Source organism: Sturnus vulgaris, chromosome 8, assembly GCF_052056855.1.
Source record: "Sturnus vulgaris isolate bStuVul1 chromosome 8, bStuVul1.hap1, whole genome shotgun sequence".
Lineage (NCBI taxonomy): Eukaryota > Metazoa > Chordata > Aves > Passeriformes > Sturnidae > Sturnus > Sturnus vulgaris.
This window is the reverse complement of record NC_142250.1, coordinates 11,183,068-11,202,163: the sequence shown is the minus strand read 5'-3', so window position 1 is coordinate 11,202,163 and position 19,096 is coordinate 11,183,068. Positions and strand designations below refer to the sequence as shown.

The window sequence follows — 19,096 nt, the reverse complement described above, 5'->3', positions numbered from 1 at the left end:
CTGTATCACTGATATGGAGCTAGAGCAGTTTGTTCCATGCCGTAAGCACCATTCACATTTGAGGTCCTTATTTTCTACCATCGCTGTTTTCCTGTTGCACATCAGCATTTGGAGGCTTATTGGCCTGAATCCCTCTGTGTGTGTGCTGTGGCAGCAACCTGGATCTTGTTACACAGAGCCAGTCCATCCTTTTTGCTTTTCCAGCAGCCTCCTGCAGCCTGAAACCTCCTGCATCACGTCTTGGTGATCAGGTCCCATTCAAGTATCTTGAAACCTGGGTGGCCAGTCTGAGGGGAAATCTTGGCTGAGCTGATGCAGAGGGAAAAAGAACCATTGCTCCCTTCATAATGGAAAGCTGGTTGGGTTGAAAAGAAGGGAACCTGAAGCAGACAAGGGCTTGATACAGAGATTTACAGAGTGAATGTGATTGCCCTTACCAGACTTTGGAGTATCTGTAAAGCATTTCTGAGTAATGATCTAAGAACAGTCTCCACCTCAAAATAATGGCAGCCCAGATTATAAATTCGGCACTTTCCCTTTGTTAACTGCTGCATACTTTCTATTTGATGGAAACTCCCTTGGGACCTTGAGTATTTGTTTTTTTTTAACCAGGAACCTCACGTAGATAATGTTGGTCATTAAAATACAGTTCTTCACAGATGTTCAAGTCCCGCATTGGCTGAACAATGATTAGCTAACCTTTGGTTCCTCTGGAAAGTGTGTCCTTGTTTTAATCACTGCCATTCTGGAAGAGCCCAGTTCTTCAAGGAACCTGACTTGTACAGTTTAAGCCAGCTGCAAGTGAATGAAGAGTAAACAATTTGTGTGATTAAAATAATAAAATTGCAAGGCATATTGGAGAATGTTTATCCTTGATTTTCGTTAACTATGTATACCCTCTGCAGACAGGTCACACAGATGCTTTCTGCCTTACATCTGGCAAGGCTGGAGTAATGATAAAAGGCTGGGGTAGCGTTGCTCACAGCGAGGAGTTTGTTGTGGATTTTTTAACAACCCTGTCTTCATTTATTCATGAAAGATGTAGATTTGGAAACCCTTGCTTCCTTCCTTCAGTAGTTCAAATGCATCTTTGATGGTTGGTCAGATTAAAGTCTTTATTCACCTGAGGATTTCCTTAACTCAGACAGGAATGAGTTTTGACGTAGCTTTTCATAGACTGTCAGCTGCCTAATCCTGTTTTGGGAATGCTGATACTTACCATATGTATCATATGCTTAGTATGACCAGGTATGATTATTACTTACTTCTAAAATAAACAGAGCAGATAATGATTGCTTTGGTGGTTGGCTGAACTCTAAACAAGATGTTAATCTGCTATGACACAGAATTCTGCTCTTTCCTGTTGAGCTATACAACATTTATATTCCAGAATTAGTTTGTTTCCATGTTTAATTTACCTTATACAGAAACAATTGTGATGGATGCTTGCAGCATGTTGAAACCTGAGGGTTGAACTCAGTTGGACACACACATGCCCCGCACACCCCCCCCCTCCCCAGCTCTCAACTCCTCCATTTATTGTCAGAGGTTTCTGGCAGTTTTGTGCCCAGCACACCTCTGTTCCCAGTGAACATTTCTCCTCTGTCGTGTAACTTGGTGCTCTCAGTGTAAACGCAGTACTTAGACACCAGGGATGGATGGCTTTGCTTCACTCTTCCTGACAGTCATCTTCTGCCTTGGCTTTTCTGGAGCCTCTTGAAGGTAGAATTTAATTCCTACTTCAGGAAGAATCAAGTGTTCTTTAGCCAGTCAGATGTGCCTATACCCCAGTTTTATTTAAGGTACGGGTAGTCAGGTTAATAACATTCACGTGTTAAGACTGATGGGAATGAGGCACAGGTGGAAGCTGGTGGATACTCTGGCTACTTCCAAAAAGTAAAATTCCCCTGGAAATAAAATGTGTTTATTCTGGAAGACTTTGGGTAAGTTATTAATTGACTGACCCATTTGGCAGAATCAGAATTTCTGTCCCCAGGCACTCCCTCCCTGCAGCTGCTGTCCCCATGATCTCTGGGTTTTCTGGTGTTGTCACCAGTTCATCCCCTCGAACCAGAATGTTCTCCTACCTTGCCGTGTATCCTGGGCTGTTTTACTTTGTTCCCCTGCCATCTGTCTCTTCTCTGTGTTACTGGAGTTACTGTTTCTTACTCTGTCTGTGGCACTGAGTCCATAAAAAGTAGAAATCCTTACTTTTCAATTAGGGCTTTGCAAATACATTGAGTGCTTTATGTCTCAGTTTCATTTGTCAGGAGAGCACATAAGTGACTTGCTAGAAGGAATCTCCATTCAACAGTGAGTGCTCATGCAAGTGCTAAGACTGGGGCCTGTTACGCATTTTCTTTTATGAATCTTCGTTTTGTTTATTAAAAATACTGAAAGGTCTGCCTAAAATGACTTAAAAGCTAACTGGTTTTTTTCCTTTCTCTGTCCACCCAAGAATTTGTCCCTTTGTACAGCAGCTCTAATGTACATCCTGAGTAGAGATCGCTTGAACATGGATTTAGACAGAGCTAGTCTAGATCTGATGATACGGCTTCTGGAATTGGAACAAGATGCTTCCTCTGCCAAGCTGCTGAATGAAAAAGACATGAATAAAATTAAGGAAAAAATTCGGAGACTCTGTGAAACTGTTCACAACAAACATCTTGATCTCGAAAACATCACGGTGGGTAACATGCTTTTATTGGAAAGCCTTGGCAGTTGTGGAATGCTTAATAAAATGGAACTTGCAAGCATCACCCTTCATTTCATATCCCCAGCAAAGGATTCCTGGTGTTTCATCTACCTTTCATGCATACCTGGCTGCACTGCAAGTGTTTTCTTCAAATTCAAAATTTCCTTTTTCAAAGGTTGTTAGTAGGATAAAGTTAGGATGTTCTTCAGCTGTCTGAGTCTCTCTTTGCCTCTGCTAAGGGTAGCTAGTTACAGGGAGCAGTTGCAAACAAGTAATACTAAATAATTGTATTTGAAGCCCACACATAGGTTATTTGACTCCATTTCCTTGCCTAAGTTTTATAAGTACTTTCACAAACAGGGGTTTGTGCATGGTAATAAGAGTATTGTGTGCTAAATTAAAACTGTGGTGCAGGTTTTCACATTAAAAAAAAGCCTGTCTTGCAGAAATTGTTTTTGCCCTACCCAAAATGTGGTGGCAGTTCTGTTGCTTACCATGAGTGTGGGTGAATTTTTGTCCTTCCTTTCTCAAGGCATTTATGAAAATACCTTTATCTGCAGCAGAGTGAGCTGGTTCTGTTTAAAATTAAATTTTTGATGGTTTGATGCTAGCATCAAGCTAGCTTAGAAAACAAAAAGGATAAGTTGCAAGGCTTTTTTAGAAGAGTCTGTTTAAAGAATTGATTGACAGATTGATTAGATGAGTGGCCATAAATGACAAAAAGAAGTAGTATGTCTCTCACTATAGTAAAATACGGCACAAGTAAAGTTAGAATGATCTTATTTTTTTACCTCCTATAATGCATTCTTTTCAAGATTCTTATTAGGGCTTTTGCCATTTTTTCTGTAATGCTTATACCTAATGGGAGAAGCTTCTGATTTATTGTTTATGAAGTGAGCTTTTCAGAGCTTTGTCTGTGCAAGTAATGTTCCTGGCAGTAATCCTCAGTCAGGATTGTGTTCCATATTCAGTTAGACTAAAACATGATGTGCCTTGTTGAGATGGCACTTTTTTTAGCTTTTGGGACTTTTGTATCAGTTTGGGAAGAGTTTTATTGGGGTGTTTTCCCTCCAAATTCTTGCTATGGAATAGAGAGCTGAACTGGTATGAAGACTCACTGTTCTCTAGCTTTAGCAAGAGCTGAATTTTGAGTGAGGAAGATCATATCCATGACATCATTGTTAACTTTGCTAATCAGATTGTGCTGACAATGAATTACAAATTTCAATTTCAGGCTTATTTCATACAAACATATGAAAAATGCTGCTAGGGAGCTTGAATTAACTTTCTGGCCTTGGATATCTGCAAAGAAAAGTACGAACATGAGATTATATTCTGCCCTTTCACTTTTCAGTCTGAAAATACCACCACAGAATGAAATTTGTTCTCTAGGTGGTGATCAGCTAGGATTTGGTATAATCAGAGTCTTCTTTCAGTGCTGTTTTGGCACTGAAGGCAGCTCACATAGCAGAGTTTGTCAGTGCCAGGATATCTCTTGTACTGTAAAATGTAAGACAGCTCCCTTTATTAAGCATGGAACAGCTGGTGCAGGTTCCTCATTGCTAAAGCATCCAGGCACAAAGAGCACTGTCTCCTGCTTGAGCTTTTCTCATATTCATAATCTGATCTAGACTGTTGCTTTTTTATGAACTGTAATTCTGTTGTTCTGTTTTCTTAGACATGGGTTTTAAAAGGAGAGGATATATCAAAAGGGTCTCTGTCTTGTGAGGAAGTTGTTCATGAGTAAAGAGCATTAATATCCTAGGCCATCAGTTTCAGCTGCTCTATTTGAGGGTTTTTCCCTGAGGCAGCTCTATTTCTTAAATTTATTTCGAGCTGTTGCTGTAAATGCATTGAATATTTTAGTACCTCACAGCTGGAAACTGGTTTCCTCCCAGCTGCACCATCTAGAAGCAGAGACTGTGTAGTATTTAGAGAATATTTACAAGCCAAATGAGATGATTAGGTTCTCTTCCAGTTTAAAATAGTAGCAATGGTAAGTCGAGACAATAGTGAACTTCATATGTTGAAGATCAAGCTGCATTCATGTAGATCTCTGTCATGAGATACAATAAGTAATCTCTGTTTTGTACTAAATTACAGGCAAAAAAATGCAAGCAAAAATGCACATCTTCTGGGGGTAAAGAAAAGCTCTGTGCTTTTTCAGACTCAGACATACCCAGTGAGAGTCAGGAGGATTGCAGCAGATGTTTTCATACCTCCAGTTTGTCCCTGACCAGCCACACTTGAGCTTTTTTCAATCGTACACGGATCAGGTGAAGGTGATCAATTTGCCACAGACAATGTTGTTTTTGTGTCTGTCTAGAAGTTAGGCTGGACTTAATTTTGATTATTCAAAGGTTCAGTTTTCTTGATCGCTATTTACATTGAAAAGAGAAACCCAGAAACAGAAGGAGGTGTGTGCAGGTTAAATTTGTTCCGGGCTTATAGTGCTGGATGAGAACATAAACCTGAAGAACTTGGCTTTCACCTCAGCAAGTGGCCCTCACCTGTTAGTGAGTGCAGCCCTCTGCAGCTCCTGATTCTGCAGCTGCCTCCTCACTGTTGCATCATGACAAAAACCTTCAGGAGCCACTAGTGTTTTCAGATGCTCCAAGAGGTTATTCTGGTTTTCACTCTCAGCATAAGGCTGAAATGTTAAGGCAACCGTGTTTTGGGCCCTTGGTGTTAAAATTTTGTAGTAATTGACAAAAAATTAAATGTAATGGATTACTCAAAAGCAAAAGGGTTATGAGGTTTCATTGCTTTTATTTTTAAAAGAAAGAAAATTAGCGTCCTTATTAAGTGTGTACAAATATCAGATTATATTCTTCTAGAGTTATTTGAAGTCGTATTGCCCTCTGGCAGAAAACTAATCACCATGTTTTAAATATTGTGTGGCCTTTGAGCTTTTGTGGTGAAGGTATTTAGGAAATTAACTGACCTATTGTAGATTTGCTGCTGCTTATGTTGATCCACACAACATTTTGCTGCCCCAAGGGTGCTTCCATTTGCCCTGGAGAAATGCTGTTTCTGTGACAGTGTGCTGCAGGGCTTGCTCCTCCAACTCAGAAACAACTTTGGGTGGTAACTCTGTCTGATCTTCATCTTTCTTTTCCTCCTTGGAAGTCAAGTATTTTAAAAGCAAGGAAAGCAGCTGGAGATGGGGTGGAGGGAGGGCTCATGCTAAGACAATGGAGTGTTTGCTCAAGCCGGGTGAGTAGTGTTCTACTTCCATTTGCAGGGGGTGAACTTAATTTTACTGTTGTTGAATTTATATATGTGTTCCTTGTTCCTCCTTTTTTCCAAAAAAGTCTATCAGTAAATAAGATAAGATTTCCTGAAGTTGTTCAGTTTAATTGCTTTATTCTGTAGGTTTAAAGTTAAAAACACAAGATACCTACATTGGAAGCAAGTGTGATCTATGAGCAGCAAAGCCAGTGTATCTGAGAGATTGAGAAGCTGTGTTCACTGGGGATTTTCTTGATTTTTTTACTGCCTGGCTGATTTGTCTATTTGCTTCCTCCACTTATTTTGATAACAACAGAAACAGATGATAGGAGTCTGCTTGGGTTTTCTAAGCTATTAATAAAATCAAGAAAATTTGAAAATGCAAAGTACCTTTTGTATCAGCACTGTGATTTATTTTAAAGATACGCCTATTTTCCAGTCTGTTCTTGCTCCCTCTGGTGGTGGTTCTTCTCAGAATCTATAATTTCATTTTTATGGTCTTCATATGACATATATTTGTATGACTTATCATATGCAGCTGTAGCCAATACACTGATTTCACTAATTCCAGAACCTCACTCTTTCAGACTGGGCATTTGGCAATGGAGACATTGCTGTCTCTCACCTCAAAGCGAGCTGGGGACTGGTTTAAAGAAGAACTGCGACTTCTGGGTGGTCTGGATCATATTGTAGATAAAGGTATAGTGGGGATACTGCTTTGGCAGCATGAAAAAATAGTGAATTGTAATAAAATGTTTGCTTTTTGTAATATTTATTTCCTGTGGTTAAAAATAGAAATGTCTTTTTCTTAGCAGTGTTAAAAATAAAATACACAATTCAATATCAAGTAACTGAAAAATATTAGTGATTTTCATCTGTTGCAGGTGGGATTGAAAGTAGTTTTCATATTAAATGGAATGTGTACAAGGTATGAGAATAAAAATGGCTTAAGCTTGGACAGAATGCTGTTACACAGATCTGTACATCTCACTTGTTCTAGAGTAGAATCGCCCTTATAGGCTTTAAGATTTACGTTCAGACCAGGTATTTTTAAATATACCGTAGGAAGTAAATCCTTCAAGAAGAAGTGGGTGAGAGGGGGAGGGTTGAGTCCATTATTTTTTCAAAGATATGTCTCAGTGTTTTTTATTATAATCTCTTAGGTAGGAAACGGGGCATTTTAAAATGAATTGTTTACCTGAATAAAGTAAGTCTTAAGTAATCAGTGGGAGAACAAAAGGAGAATTGGAGAGATGAAAATATTCAATTTGAACACAGTTTCAGGTTATGGTTTTAGACTTACAAAGTCTGGGAAGTGTGTGCTTGTCCTATCTCTCTAAGTCTTTCTAAGACTCCCTTAGAGTTAAGGAGCACAGTCATGTGCTGGACACTGTTACTGGCAGGAGAAGATTAATATATGTGGCTAGGTAATTTGTAACAACAATCTCAACTTGTAAGGTTTGGTTTTTTTTCATTTACTTGAAGAAATGAAAAATTTGGAGTGCTGATCATGTCTTTATGACTGTTTCCTGGCATTAGAGGTGTGCAAAGTGTAAAACAAGGCTGATAACTCTTGAGTAGCTGCTTAGTTTGTACACCTGGCTTTTGAAGACCTCTTACTTATGGAGGAAAACAACTTCTTTTTGTGTTTAGTTAAAGAATGTGTGGATCACCTAAGCAGTGATGAAAACGAAGAGAAGTTGGTTGCTTCGTTATGGGGTGCAGAGAGATGTTTACGGGTCTTAGAAAGTGTAAGTATGAGCTGATCCTTTGCATTTCTGAAAAGCTGCTTCTTTAAGCAATTCTGGTTTTCATTCTTTCACTATGTAGTCACATTATAGCTCTATAAGGTTGATTTTTATTTTTTTATAGACTGTACTAACTTTCTGATACTTATCAGTGTTTCTGTAATGTTTGAAAATTTAACTTACTACTCTGTATGTGTGTACCAGGTTCCAAGATTATTTTTGCTAAAAAATAACTAAATTTGACATGATGCTTTTTCTTAAGTTCCTACAAAAAGCTTCTTTTTATGGATGTTATTTTCTTGGGTTTCTTGGGGCATGAGTTTGACTCTCCAGTGTGTGTCTAGTAATAACTGATCATTATAGAAGTGGGATTTTCTTAGAAGCAATATATCAATGTTAAGAATTGCTACTTTGAACCATCAGCTGGGGAAGTGCTGAAAGAGCAAATGGCCCTGAAACAAGTCCTGTCATCAGCTGAGTGTGTAAATGCAGATGGTCAATATTTCTTTGAGACCTTTGAAGAAAATCAAAATACATGGTACTTCTGTAGAGTTTACGTGATGGGAATGCTGTGTGTGTGTTTCTCTGCAATGCCTTGTTTCACTGAGTTTGGTGTTTGTTACTGGTGTTACTCTGTTTCTGTTGTGATACCCAAAGAAAGCAGGAGTGCCTTGTTATGTTCTAGCAACACATCTTTGCACATCAGAAAACATTTGGGATCAGAGTACAGGTCAATGAATCTCTCTCAACACCTTAAACCTAAAATAGAGGGCAAATAGTTACACTGGTCACTTGTTTTCTTCACTAAATTAGAAGGACAGACTTAAAGATAATGTAAATGCAAGCTAAAAATGGAGAAAGATTAGCGATTGTTGAAGGGTGCCTTAAAAATTCTCTTTACCTTTCTTCTCAGCAGTGAGAAAAAAATTTCAGAGTCATTTTCTGCTTTTATATTCAAAATGTGAATTGCCAAGCAAGAGTAGAAGAGCCTTGCCTAATGTTAGAATATTCAAATTAGGACTTAGGGGTGTTTGTGATGTAGTAAGATCCTTAGAAACTTGGGAGAGATGATAAAATTCAAAACATGCCAAATCATGCAAATCCAAGAGAAGAACTTGTATTGTTTCTGAAAATTGGTTCCAAATTTCAGTCAAGGGAATCGAGGAAAACCTCAAGTGTTATGGTTGAATGCATAGTAAGCACTCAAAGTGGATTTTATATCAAGTCCTTAAATGCCACATATATAATTGTGTTCTGTATACACACTTGGGATACTCTAGTCCCAGGGTGTGGATTCAGGGTTCTGCTGTGGAAAAACATTCTGCTACATGGTTTCTGCACTTTATCAGGGAAGATGGCTCTATCTTCAGTGCCACAATTGTTTAGAGATGAAAACTCCAAGGAAATACTGAAAAATGAGGAGTGAAAGTTTATACTGGATAATAGCCAAGAAATGTGGAACTGAATTAAGTATACTAGCTGTAAAAGGGAATGCTTCTCTTACAAGGGAAAAAACTCTTATTTTTAATACTACTTTTTCCTTCTCTCTTTAGGTAACTGTGCATAATCCAGAGAATCAGAGCTATCTGATAGCATACAAAGACTCACAGCTCATAGTCTCCTCAGCTAAGTAAGTTGTATAAAAAAATCCCCAAAACCCTCAGTTTTGCAAAATACCTCACATGATAGGTATATATAAAAAAATATTTATACTGGAAGATTCTAGGGGTGAATAACCCCAAAAATTCTGCTTTTTATTGAGTAAAGTTAATGTAGGTGGGGGTATGGGCAACTACCTGAGTACTACCAATGTGTAAGGCTGCTACTGGTGGGTCTGTAGAAGCTGCAGACTGTTAATTCAGATCCTGCTGCATGAAGTAGGAACACACAAGAGGGTGAAGTGACATTTACTTACTGTGTTTTCGTTATGCTTAAGTGTTTACTGGAATGGAGCATAGCAGAATTGTCGGTGTAACTAAAAAATCACATAGTGAAATTTTGGTTTTGGCATTTCTCGCTGGCAGAGATTCTTGTACAAACACCTCTAACCCATTTATCAATCTGGGTGCAGTCTCAGTTGGCTTTCAGAGCCTCTGCCCCTTGTCCTGCTCTTCATAAGTGAACAAATGAAGCTGAAAGTTTGACTCTGCAGACCTCATTGGAAACATGATTTCATGGTTATAGATTAGATATTTGGAGTATTTCTATAAAATTAAACAAAGCAAACCACAGTTTAATAGGTTATTTAAGCCAGTATGTATTCTTGGCCTTTATGGTTTTGTTTGTAACTGAAATCAGTGTGGTAGTTTAACATGAAACCAATGTTATATGCAGTAGAATTGTGCCTGTAGTCCCTTAGTGATACAAGATTAGGATTTTACTGCTGGGAAATCATGTGTCATTCCTTATTGAATGGAAATAATTCTGAGAAGAGAGCATTTTAGTAACACTGTCAGAATCATGCTGTGTCTTGATGGCCAGAGGATATGAGAGGCTGGGTTTGTAGGAAGAGGAGATATCTTTTAATAAGTAGTAAGACCATATGACGAAGCTGGAAAGGAAAATTAACTTGCTCCTGAAATACCAAGCTGATAAAACCCTAAGATTTCCAAGATTCTGTTTTACACTATTTTCAGTTAAGCTTATAAAAGGTTTTATAGGTGATAAGTTTATTATCTGTCCCTATAGACTGGGTATCAGAAAAATTTTGCATAAAGCTCTGTGTTTCAGGTTTTTTCCTTACGAAACAAGTATAAAGGTGGCATGCTTTGTAGGTTGTGAATGTAATTTTGTTCTGCACCTTCTCCTTGCAGAGCACTGCAGCATTGTGAGGAGTTAATCCAGCGATATAATCGTGCTGAAGACAGTATCTGTTTACCAGACAATAAGTCACTGCCTCACCAGAATGTAACTAACCATGTGGGTAAAGCCGTGGAAGACTGTATGAGGGCCATCATTGGGGTCTTGCTCAACCTGACAAATGATAATGGTAAGACAACAAATTTTTTGCATATTCTGCAGTGAAGTGTCAGGTAAACCATTAGTGTAAATTTTTTTTGGTAATGATTATAGTTTTTCAAGTCCAGTGCTATAAGGCAGTTATGCATGGTAGATGTTTACTTAAAGCCCTCAGTAATTTCTCTTTGCAAGCTGGGTGAGGAATTGCAAATATGAAATATTTAGATGAGGTCTTGGGCTGAGAGGGACTTGTTTGTCATTAGAACCAAAAGGTTTTTAATAGGGTGTGCTTACCATTATAAATGTGTTTTCAATACTGAGCCTCTGAACTCCTTGTTTGCAGAATGGGGTAGTACAAAAACAGGTGAACAGGATGGTCTGATAGGCACAGCAATGAATTGTGTGCTTCAGGTTCCGAAGTTCCTACCTCAAGAACAGAGATTTGATATCCGGGTGCTGGTAAGTTCTTGTGCTGCTTACATCAATAGAAAATTATTTGCCTCCTTGAGCATTGAGCTGCTCTGGGTCCTCATTAAGGAATTGTTTCCCCTACAATTTTCAGTGATCATATGTATACCTAAAGTGAGATATTTCAAGTTTCTGTACGGATGTGGTGTGTTTGAGTTTTTCCCCTGTGTTTGGTGGGAAAAAGTGTATTGCTTGATGGACGAAGAGATTTGGCTCAATAAGTATGTGAATGAATAATTTTCAAACATCTTTTCAGTTTTGGAAATATGGTTGATATTATTGTTTGAGTTAAAAGCTTTTGTCAGATTTACCTCAGCTTACATGAAATGGGTCAGAGTGGCCTAATAGCAGCAGTGAAAGTGTGTATGTGAAGGATCTCTTATGAGCATAAGCTGAGGGTTAGACATCTGAATCCCTAACCTCTGTACAGGAATCCTCAGCTCCAAAAATGTTTTCATGTTCAGAATTGGAAAAGCAGAGATTCCTGCATTCTCCTGTACAGGCATCTCTGTTCTATCTTGTATTTCTTTAAACGCCCATCCTCTGTCTGTCAGACTTTCCTAAGTTGTGTATTCTGAGAAAGATAAGGCCAAAGATGTTTATCTAAATAGATGATTTTTGCTAAATTATCTTTTTTCCAATGTGTATATTCCTTTTTGACTCTCCAATCATGCAGGGATTGGGTCTGTTGATCAATCTCGTGGAGTACAGTGCCCGGAACAGGCACTGCCTTGTCAACATGGAAACATCGTGTTCTTTTGACTCCTTGTGTACGGGCGAAGGAGACGAAAGCCTGAAGATAACTGGACAGATTGATGCTGTTCAGGCTTTAGTGCAGGTGAGAAGTGTTTGTCCTGCAGTAGTTCCCATTTCTCATTGTCAGACTGTTGGAGGGAACGGAGAAGTCAGCATTGAAGATGTGTCAGTTGTTCTGTTTAGCATTTTGAGGAGTGGAGCAAGGTAGGGGGAAGTTTGCTGCTCACAACCCTGACTTCTGCAGTGCTGTCCATTACAGAAACAGATTCCCTGGTAAAAGACAGTGGTTTACAGTCATCCACTAAAACTCTTTTGTTCCCATACAATTTGTTTCTGGTTTTATTGTTCCTAGATTATTTACTTTGACTTTTGTTTTAAACCAGCTGTAAGCTACTTGTATGTAAGCTCTTACATACTTGGCTTCTGTAATTTTTTTTAAAGTACTATATTTTTGGGACTTTGCAACTTGAATTTTAAAAATAGGATCATTCTTTATAAAAAGCAATAAAATACAGATGTAATGATTACAGATGTGAGGCAGCATTCTTAAATTGACCGTAAAAAAACCCCATAATCCACCAATAAAATGAAGACATGAAAAAAAAGAAATTGTTTTGAAAAAAAATCCATTAATAATTTTGGTAAATGAGTTTCACCATACAAACTAAAATGAAAAAATTGAAAGGCAATTACAGATGTCATGTTTCAATGGAGTTAATTTTAATTATGCTTTTAGCACTTGTATTTAACTTTGTGAAATAACTGTCCAGTAGCAGATTAAAAAAAAAAAGTAAAAATAATATTAAGTATCTTAATGTATGTAGCCTGGCAAAGCAATATTTAAAACTGGTGGTCGTATGGTTTGAGACATAATTCATGAGAAATAAGTGCCAATATGAGATTCTTGGTTCATTCACATTCTTTGCTAAGTCATTTTAAAAGACTCCTTCATATTTTTGCTCTAAGAAAGCCAAGAGGGAATAGTTAGCATGAGAAGAAAAGGAAAATTGGTGGAGAACCAAAATGGACAGGAAATTATGGCAGCTTTTAGTTTTCAAGCTGTGTCTCAAGGAAAGTGATTAAACTTTTATGATGCCCAAGAGGAGCCTGGCAAGTGGTTCAGCACCAGGCAGGGAGGTCTTGCTGTGAAGCACAGCGCTGGTGTTGGGCCAGATTATATTTTCCTTTGAAGAAGAAAAGCCTATTTTTAAGAAAATTATTGAAGGCTAATTGTATTAAGGGGTAAATTGTGAACAGGAAATAAACTTGAAAGTACTAAGTCAATGTGTTTAGGGTTTAGTTTCTCACAGAAATTCCCCTGGAATTCCCCCCTTAGCTGTTCCTGGAGTGTGAGCGAGCGGCACAGCTGGCTGAGAGCCAGACGGACGAGCTGATTAAAGAAGCTCCCACTGCTCAGCATGATAAGAGTGGGGAATGGCAGGAGACAAGTGGGGAGATCCAGTGGGTCTCCACAGAGAAGTCAGATAGTACTGAGGAGAAGGAGAAGAAGGAGGAAGATGATGAAGAACTTGATCTTAATAAAGGTATGTTGTCTGGCTGGGATGAGCTCAGAAAAGGCAAAGAGCAGTGTGATGGCATAAAATCCCACTTTGTCCTCTGCTTCCTATCTACATCCAGTCTCTGGGGCTGAGATTTCCTCAGTGTATCCCGGGTGAAACTGCTGCATAAGTAGGAGCCATTGAGATCTGAAGCATGAGAAGTAGAAGTTATGCTACTTTTATCTGTTTCTTTAAAAAACAAACAAAAAACCCAAAAGAAACAACAAAAAAACCAACCTAGACCTTTTTGGGGCACTCCATGTACAAAATATTCTGGAAAGGATGGCTTTTAAGCTGTTAACTCATTCTTCTGGAATGGTCCTTGAAAGTTACCTGCCTTAATTTTGTTTTCCATGGTTCTTGTTTCAAGCTACTCTTAAGGGTTGGGTTTTTTTCCCCCTGCTCTCTCTGTTTGCCTCTTCTGTCCCCATCTGCTTTGTGTCTGTCTTCTCCCTTCATCAGTGGTGTCTGAAGTATCTATATAGTGCCTCGATGTGCTGCATCTTTGGTAGTTTGTTCCAGGAATTTAAATATCTCTGACCTGTTACGTAATTTGTCTCTGGAAAATGGGTCTGAAACATCATTCCTTCTTGTTTAATCTTCTAATAGTAGATACAGTGTATGACTTTTCATAGTGTTTTCATCTTATGTTAGTAGGTGTGGTATATTACTTTCTCCAACCTTTCTTTATATCCTTCCTCCTTTTTGTAGCCTCATCAACTGGTGTCTGCAGTTATTTGTAATTTCCCCCAAAATGCTGAGTCATCAGCAAAAACTGCTGTGCCTGTTAGCCTTAACACAATAAACTACTTTGTGGGAAATCTTAGAGGCATGTAGTATCACATGAAACATTTGCATTGGTAGTTTGGGGTGTTCAGCATACAGTTTGCACATTGAAATGGCAAATGACAAAATACTGTGCAGCAGAATGAGTTGAAAGTAAATAAAGAGCATTTCTCTTGTCAAGAATGTGCTGCTGAGTCAGTAAGTGTGGTGTTTCCTGATCTCTGAAGTCTCAGTCCAAAAGCTCATTTTGTTTGAGGAAAAAGCATTCTGGAAAGTGATAATGAAGGATTGTATTTGCAGCAGTAAAAGATACCAGCTGCTTAGAGAATACAATTGACTGTTGTCTCTTTTACAGCTCTTCAGCATGCTGGGAAGCACATGGAAGACTGCATTGTGGCCTCATACACAGCATTGCTTCTAGGCTGTCTCTGCCAGGAGAGTCCAGTAAGGGATTAAGTTGCTCTTAAGTCCAGTATAATGTTTAAAATGAAGTGATAATTTGTGTACTGAAAGGGGTTTAATAAATTTGGCTTCAGTGTGAGCAATACATTGGTGAAGCTACACTGATGTATACAGCTTTGGGAAGAGTTGCCAGAGTTATTCTAGCCAAAACAAATTTTCTGAACATCACCGTGTTTATTGAAAACAGTTGGATTTGAATATTTGACCTCTTTTACCTCTCTCCCTTTACTTGTAGCCTGAAAAAGAATTAACTTTGGAAAGGCAGAGGAAAAAAGGCTAAGCCTGTTCCTTCTCAGTAGTTTTAGTAAGCAAGTTAGCATCAGACTTACTTATTTTTTATCAGTCTGCTTTAGCTTTTTCTTTGAAATCAGATGAACTTACAGGCATCCCTTTTAGTTCAAAATAATTGTCCCAGATTGGAAATATGTAATAGAAACCTGAAGTTAAAAATACAGAACTCCAATTGCTGAGAACTCAAAGTCTCTTATCAAAAATATGCTCACGTGAAAATGAGTTCAGACCTGCTTTCAGGCTTGTCTGAATTTACCATGGTGCAGAAATGGCCTTTAAGGTGCTGTTCTGTGCCTTTGGACTGATGAGTGTCCATAACAGTTTTAGTATTCAGAGTGAGACTGACAGTGAGATCAGTAATTCTCAACACTTCACAGTTGTAAAGGGAGAGCCTCTCCCTGGCAAGGGAGTGACCTGGGGGAGGGTTTTAGTTCTTGATAATCTTGAAGGTCCTGGGCATGTCTGATAGTAATTTTTTTTTTTATGTTTTTAGGAAAAAAAACTTCAACAAACCAACAATAAAAAATTATTTTTGTAATTGTTTTCCAGAAACATAAACACAGTAAAGATATTAATATTGCTTAAAAGTGGCTTAAATCATAAAGAGGCAACAAAAGCCATCTTTATGCTGTAAATATACTTGTCTTAGTGCATCTCACATGCAGAGCATTATAGTTCTGTGTCAGAAAAATATTTCCCAAATAAGATAAGATTGTTTTATTTCTTAGATCAATGTGACTACTGTGAGGGAGTACTTACCTGAAGGAGACTTCTCGATAATGACTGAAATGCTCAAAAAATTTCTCAGTTTTATGAACCTTACTGTAAGTAATGCATATTTCAAATTGATGTATGTAGATATTTTTGTATTGTTTTCTGTTAATATTTCATGTATTTTTAGAAGCATTAACATTTTTCAGTTTGTGTCTTCATAAGAGCACAGGTCGATATTCTGGTTTTTAATACTAAAAGGCCATTTGTCTGTCATAATTTTGTCTGCCATTATATTGTGATTGGCCAGGAAGATATTTCTGAATTGACTGCCTGAACCTAGTTGCTTTTATTGATGCATAGTTGTAAATACTTAAATTCTGAAAGTAGAACAGCTCTCAGATATTTGAAGGAGGTGCTACAAATGCTTGTTTGTTACTTGTGTTTTCTGTTGCATTTCCAGTGTGCTGTTGGAACAACAGGCCAGAAATCTATCTCTAGGGTGATTGAATACTTGGAACACTGCTAGATACTTAACTTCCGCTGCAGGCACTCTAATGCTGGAGCTACCCTTAGACAAAAGAAGAAGTCATGAAAGAAGTCCTTGAAGGATTATACCGAGAGCATTCATCTGTGTCATTCGTGTTCGGATTTTTAAGGCTACCTGGTCTCTTAACCATGCATTCAGCATTTTCTAAAAGACAGTTACTACATCAATCTGCAACTATCAAAAATGAGGGGAAAAAGGTTCTGAGGAAAGTAAATAAAGAAACCTTGCTGTTTATGATGCAGTGCAGTATTTAAATATTTTTGGCAGGGTTTACCCTCCCTTTTTTTCTTGCTTTGTTCGTGACAAGTTTCAAGGGGAGAAACTTGCTGCTGATAGTGCAACTGCTGTTTACTGTTGAGCCACTGTTTCATGCCAGCCAGGTGCAAAGGCAGCTTAGCTACTGAGGTATCAAACAAATGTTCTAATAAAGAAGTTCTGGACAGCAGCACCGCTCCTATTTGAGTTTAATTTGCTCCTGCTTTTTTTATTACTAGATGATTCCAAAATCATAAAATATAAATTTTTAAATACTTTTGTGATTTTAACTACTGTCTATATTTAAAATTTGTTGGAATCCAAAGAGGCAAGGATTGGATAGTTTATTTTTTATACTGTTTTGATTGAAATTAGGTCGTTGAACTATTTCTCAGTTCTAAAACTCCCGTGGCCCACGTACTGTAACCTGCTAGACCATAACGCTTTGTAGTTCCAAGAGCATGCAGACCCATAAACACACAAAGCCATTGAGGGTATGTTATCCACAAAAGGAATACTGACTGTAAAAAGTTGTGCCCTGTTAAAAATGCAAATGAAATAAAGAAAGAAAAAAAATATTTAAAAAACACTCAATCCCAGGGTAGTTTACACTTCTGATAAGCAAAAACTTTGAAATGCTGTTTTAATTTGCTTCAAGGAAGAACTCAAGGTGTGTTTTATAATGTTGAATACAATGAATCTGGATGCTTTAGGGGGAAGAATTTTAAAGAAGCTAAAACACCAATGGGGATTAATGTTTCCAGCTGACATAATCTTTCTATTTCATCCTTCTGTAGTATGACAGAGTTGAAATGCATACAACACAAAGCCTTAAATTGCTGATATAGCTAAGATTTTGTTCAGTCTGAGGTCTAGTTCACAGCAAAGCATTGTGTTTGAGGACTTAAGTGGAACAAAGAATCCCAGAAAATACATTACTTTTTTAACAATTTTTTTCTTGCACTCACTATTCAGACCAACAGAATTGATTATTAATTATTTTTATTAAGGTGGTCTTGAATATTTGCAGACTGTTCTGCGATCTGCTTCGTTGACATTTTTAAATACCTGTATAGGTAGTTACATCATGTTACTCCATTGAATTTGTAAAACTTGAAGCCATAAAAATATTAGTTCTATGTATAATGAGGGGGAAATAACAGGAAATCTAACCTGCTTTTAGATCTTGTGTTATCTCCGTGTATAAAGTTAAGAACTTGTGCTTTTGTATCAGTGCCAGCTGTAAATTTTTTACATACAGTGGCTGCCTTCTATGTCTTCCTATTTTTGATAATGCAGATTGTTGGGAATTCTGTAAGGAAGTAACTGATTAACGGCAAAAATCTTATGTTGGTCATTTTTTTTTTTGCATTTTCTCTCATCACCTTCTAAAACTTAGTGTATCAGTGTAACTTAGAAAAGTTCTTGAGGTTGTGTTCCCCTTCTTAAAAAAAACCAAAACAGTATTGGGAGAGAGGGAAAAGGTGTGTGTAAATGATCTGCATCAGGAGGAAATTATTAAATATTTGGCCCATCTAGTTGTCAGATTTTAGAGATTTTCACATATATGAGATTTCGAATTGATTATGTAGTTTTCTGTGGAGAGATGGCAAGAGAAAAGAAGACGCAAATGTGATGATGGGGGAAAGCAGGGACAACTACCTTTCTTTGTTACACTGGTAATTGTTTGGGAATTGATTTACCTCAGTGTTTAACAGTTTTTTTTAAAATGTAACTAATTGTCAAGCACTGACAAATGCAGATTTTTTTTTTTGAGGGTGGGGGGAGAAATCACCCTGTGAACTGCAGTGCATTTTTGTGTGTTAGACCCTCAAATAACTCTGCATTAAAGGGTACTTGAGGTCAACTTGCAAATTAAAGTTTTAAAGTAACATTTTTTCCATTGTAAATATTTGTGTAAATACTCTCAATTGGAAATTAGAACAGTAGAGTACTTTTCTGAATCCAATCCTATTTTTATTTTATACAGTATTTCTCAGCTGTGATCTTTGGAGCAAAAGCCAACGGCAGGAAAAATAGTTTGTACCAGTTTCATGAAGTATGTCTTTGGGTTTTTGTAAATAATTTTAACTCAAATAAAATTGCTACTTTCAATACATATCTTGTCTTTTAACATGCAATAAAACACTCCTCTGAGTGATTGCAGAAAGAAGGCAGTGTCAGGTAAATTGATAAAAGAAAACATGAAAAAAGAAAAGGTGAAAAAAATTGTAAAGGAGCATCCTGAATGTAGTGCTTTGCTTTTCACATGTGTGTTGGGACAACAAAATTCAGTGCCTGGACCTGAGGCTGTGGTCAGTCAAACCAGCCAAGGCTGGAAATTTTCTGGAGATGATGTATTGTGTCTCTTGATGCATTTTGGAGTTCTCTGCACAAGTTGATCTTTGAGTAATAACTCTGGAGAGCTGTAGTCAGAATAACATAAATGTGATAGAGCACAGGAAAAATGGCACAGTTCTTACGGTGAGAGTTTTCACATCATGGGGGGTGTTGATGGCTTTCTGAAGTGAAAAGGGAGGAAATTGCCATGAATGTTGCTCTGTTTCTTGATTAACATGAATGATGCTTTCATTTCAGGATGGATTTTTCCCCATGGATTTTTTCC

The 19,096-nt window shown here is 37.7% G+C and overlaps 1 protein-coding gene across 4 annotated transcripts in view; it reads left to right on the top strand.

Annotated features, from left to right (window-relative positions):
• The window catches only part of WAPL (WAPL cohesin release factor), a 136,216-nt gene extending 117,627 nt beyond the window's left edge, over positions 1-18,589 (top strand). For all 4 annotated transcript variants that reach the window (XM_088168824.1, XM_014877985.2, XM_014877984.2 and 1 more), the window contains 11 exons: positions 2,459-2,686; positions 6,514-6,625; positions 7,580-7,677; positions 9,228-9,304; positions 10,488-10,663; positions 10,976-11,091; positions 11,777-11,938; positions 13,193-13,400; positions 14,557-14,645; positions 15,683-15,778; positions 16,129-18,589. In XM_088168824.1, coding sequence (XP_088024950.1) covers positions 2,459-2,686; positions 6,514-6,625; positions 7,580-7,677; positions 9,228-9,304; positions 10,488-10,663; positions 10,976-11,091; positions 11,777-11,938; positions 13,193-13,400; positions 14,557-14,645; positions 15,683-15,778; positions 16,129-16,194 — 1,428 coding nt within the window. In that variant the 3' untranslated portion in view covers positions 16,195-18,589. The remainder of the gene's footprint in view (positions 1-2,458; positions 2,687-6,513; positions 6,626-7,579; positions 7,678-9,227; positions 9,305-10,487; positions 10,664-10,975; positions 11,092-11,776; positions 11,939-13,192; positions 13,401-14,556; positions 14,646-15,682; positions 15,779-16,128) is intronic.
• Positions 18,590-19,096: the final 507 nt, after the last annotated feature.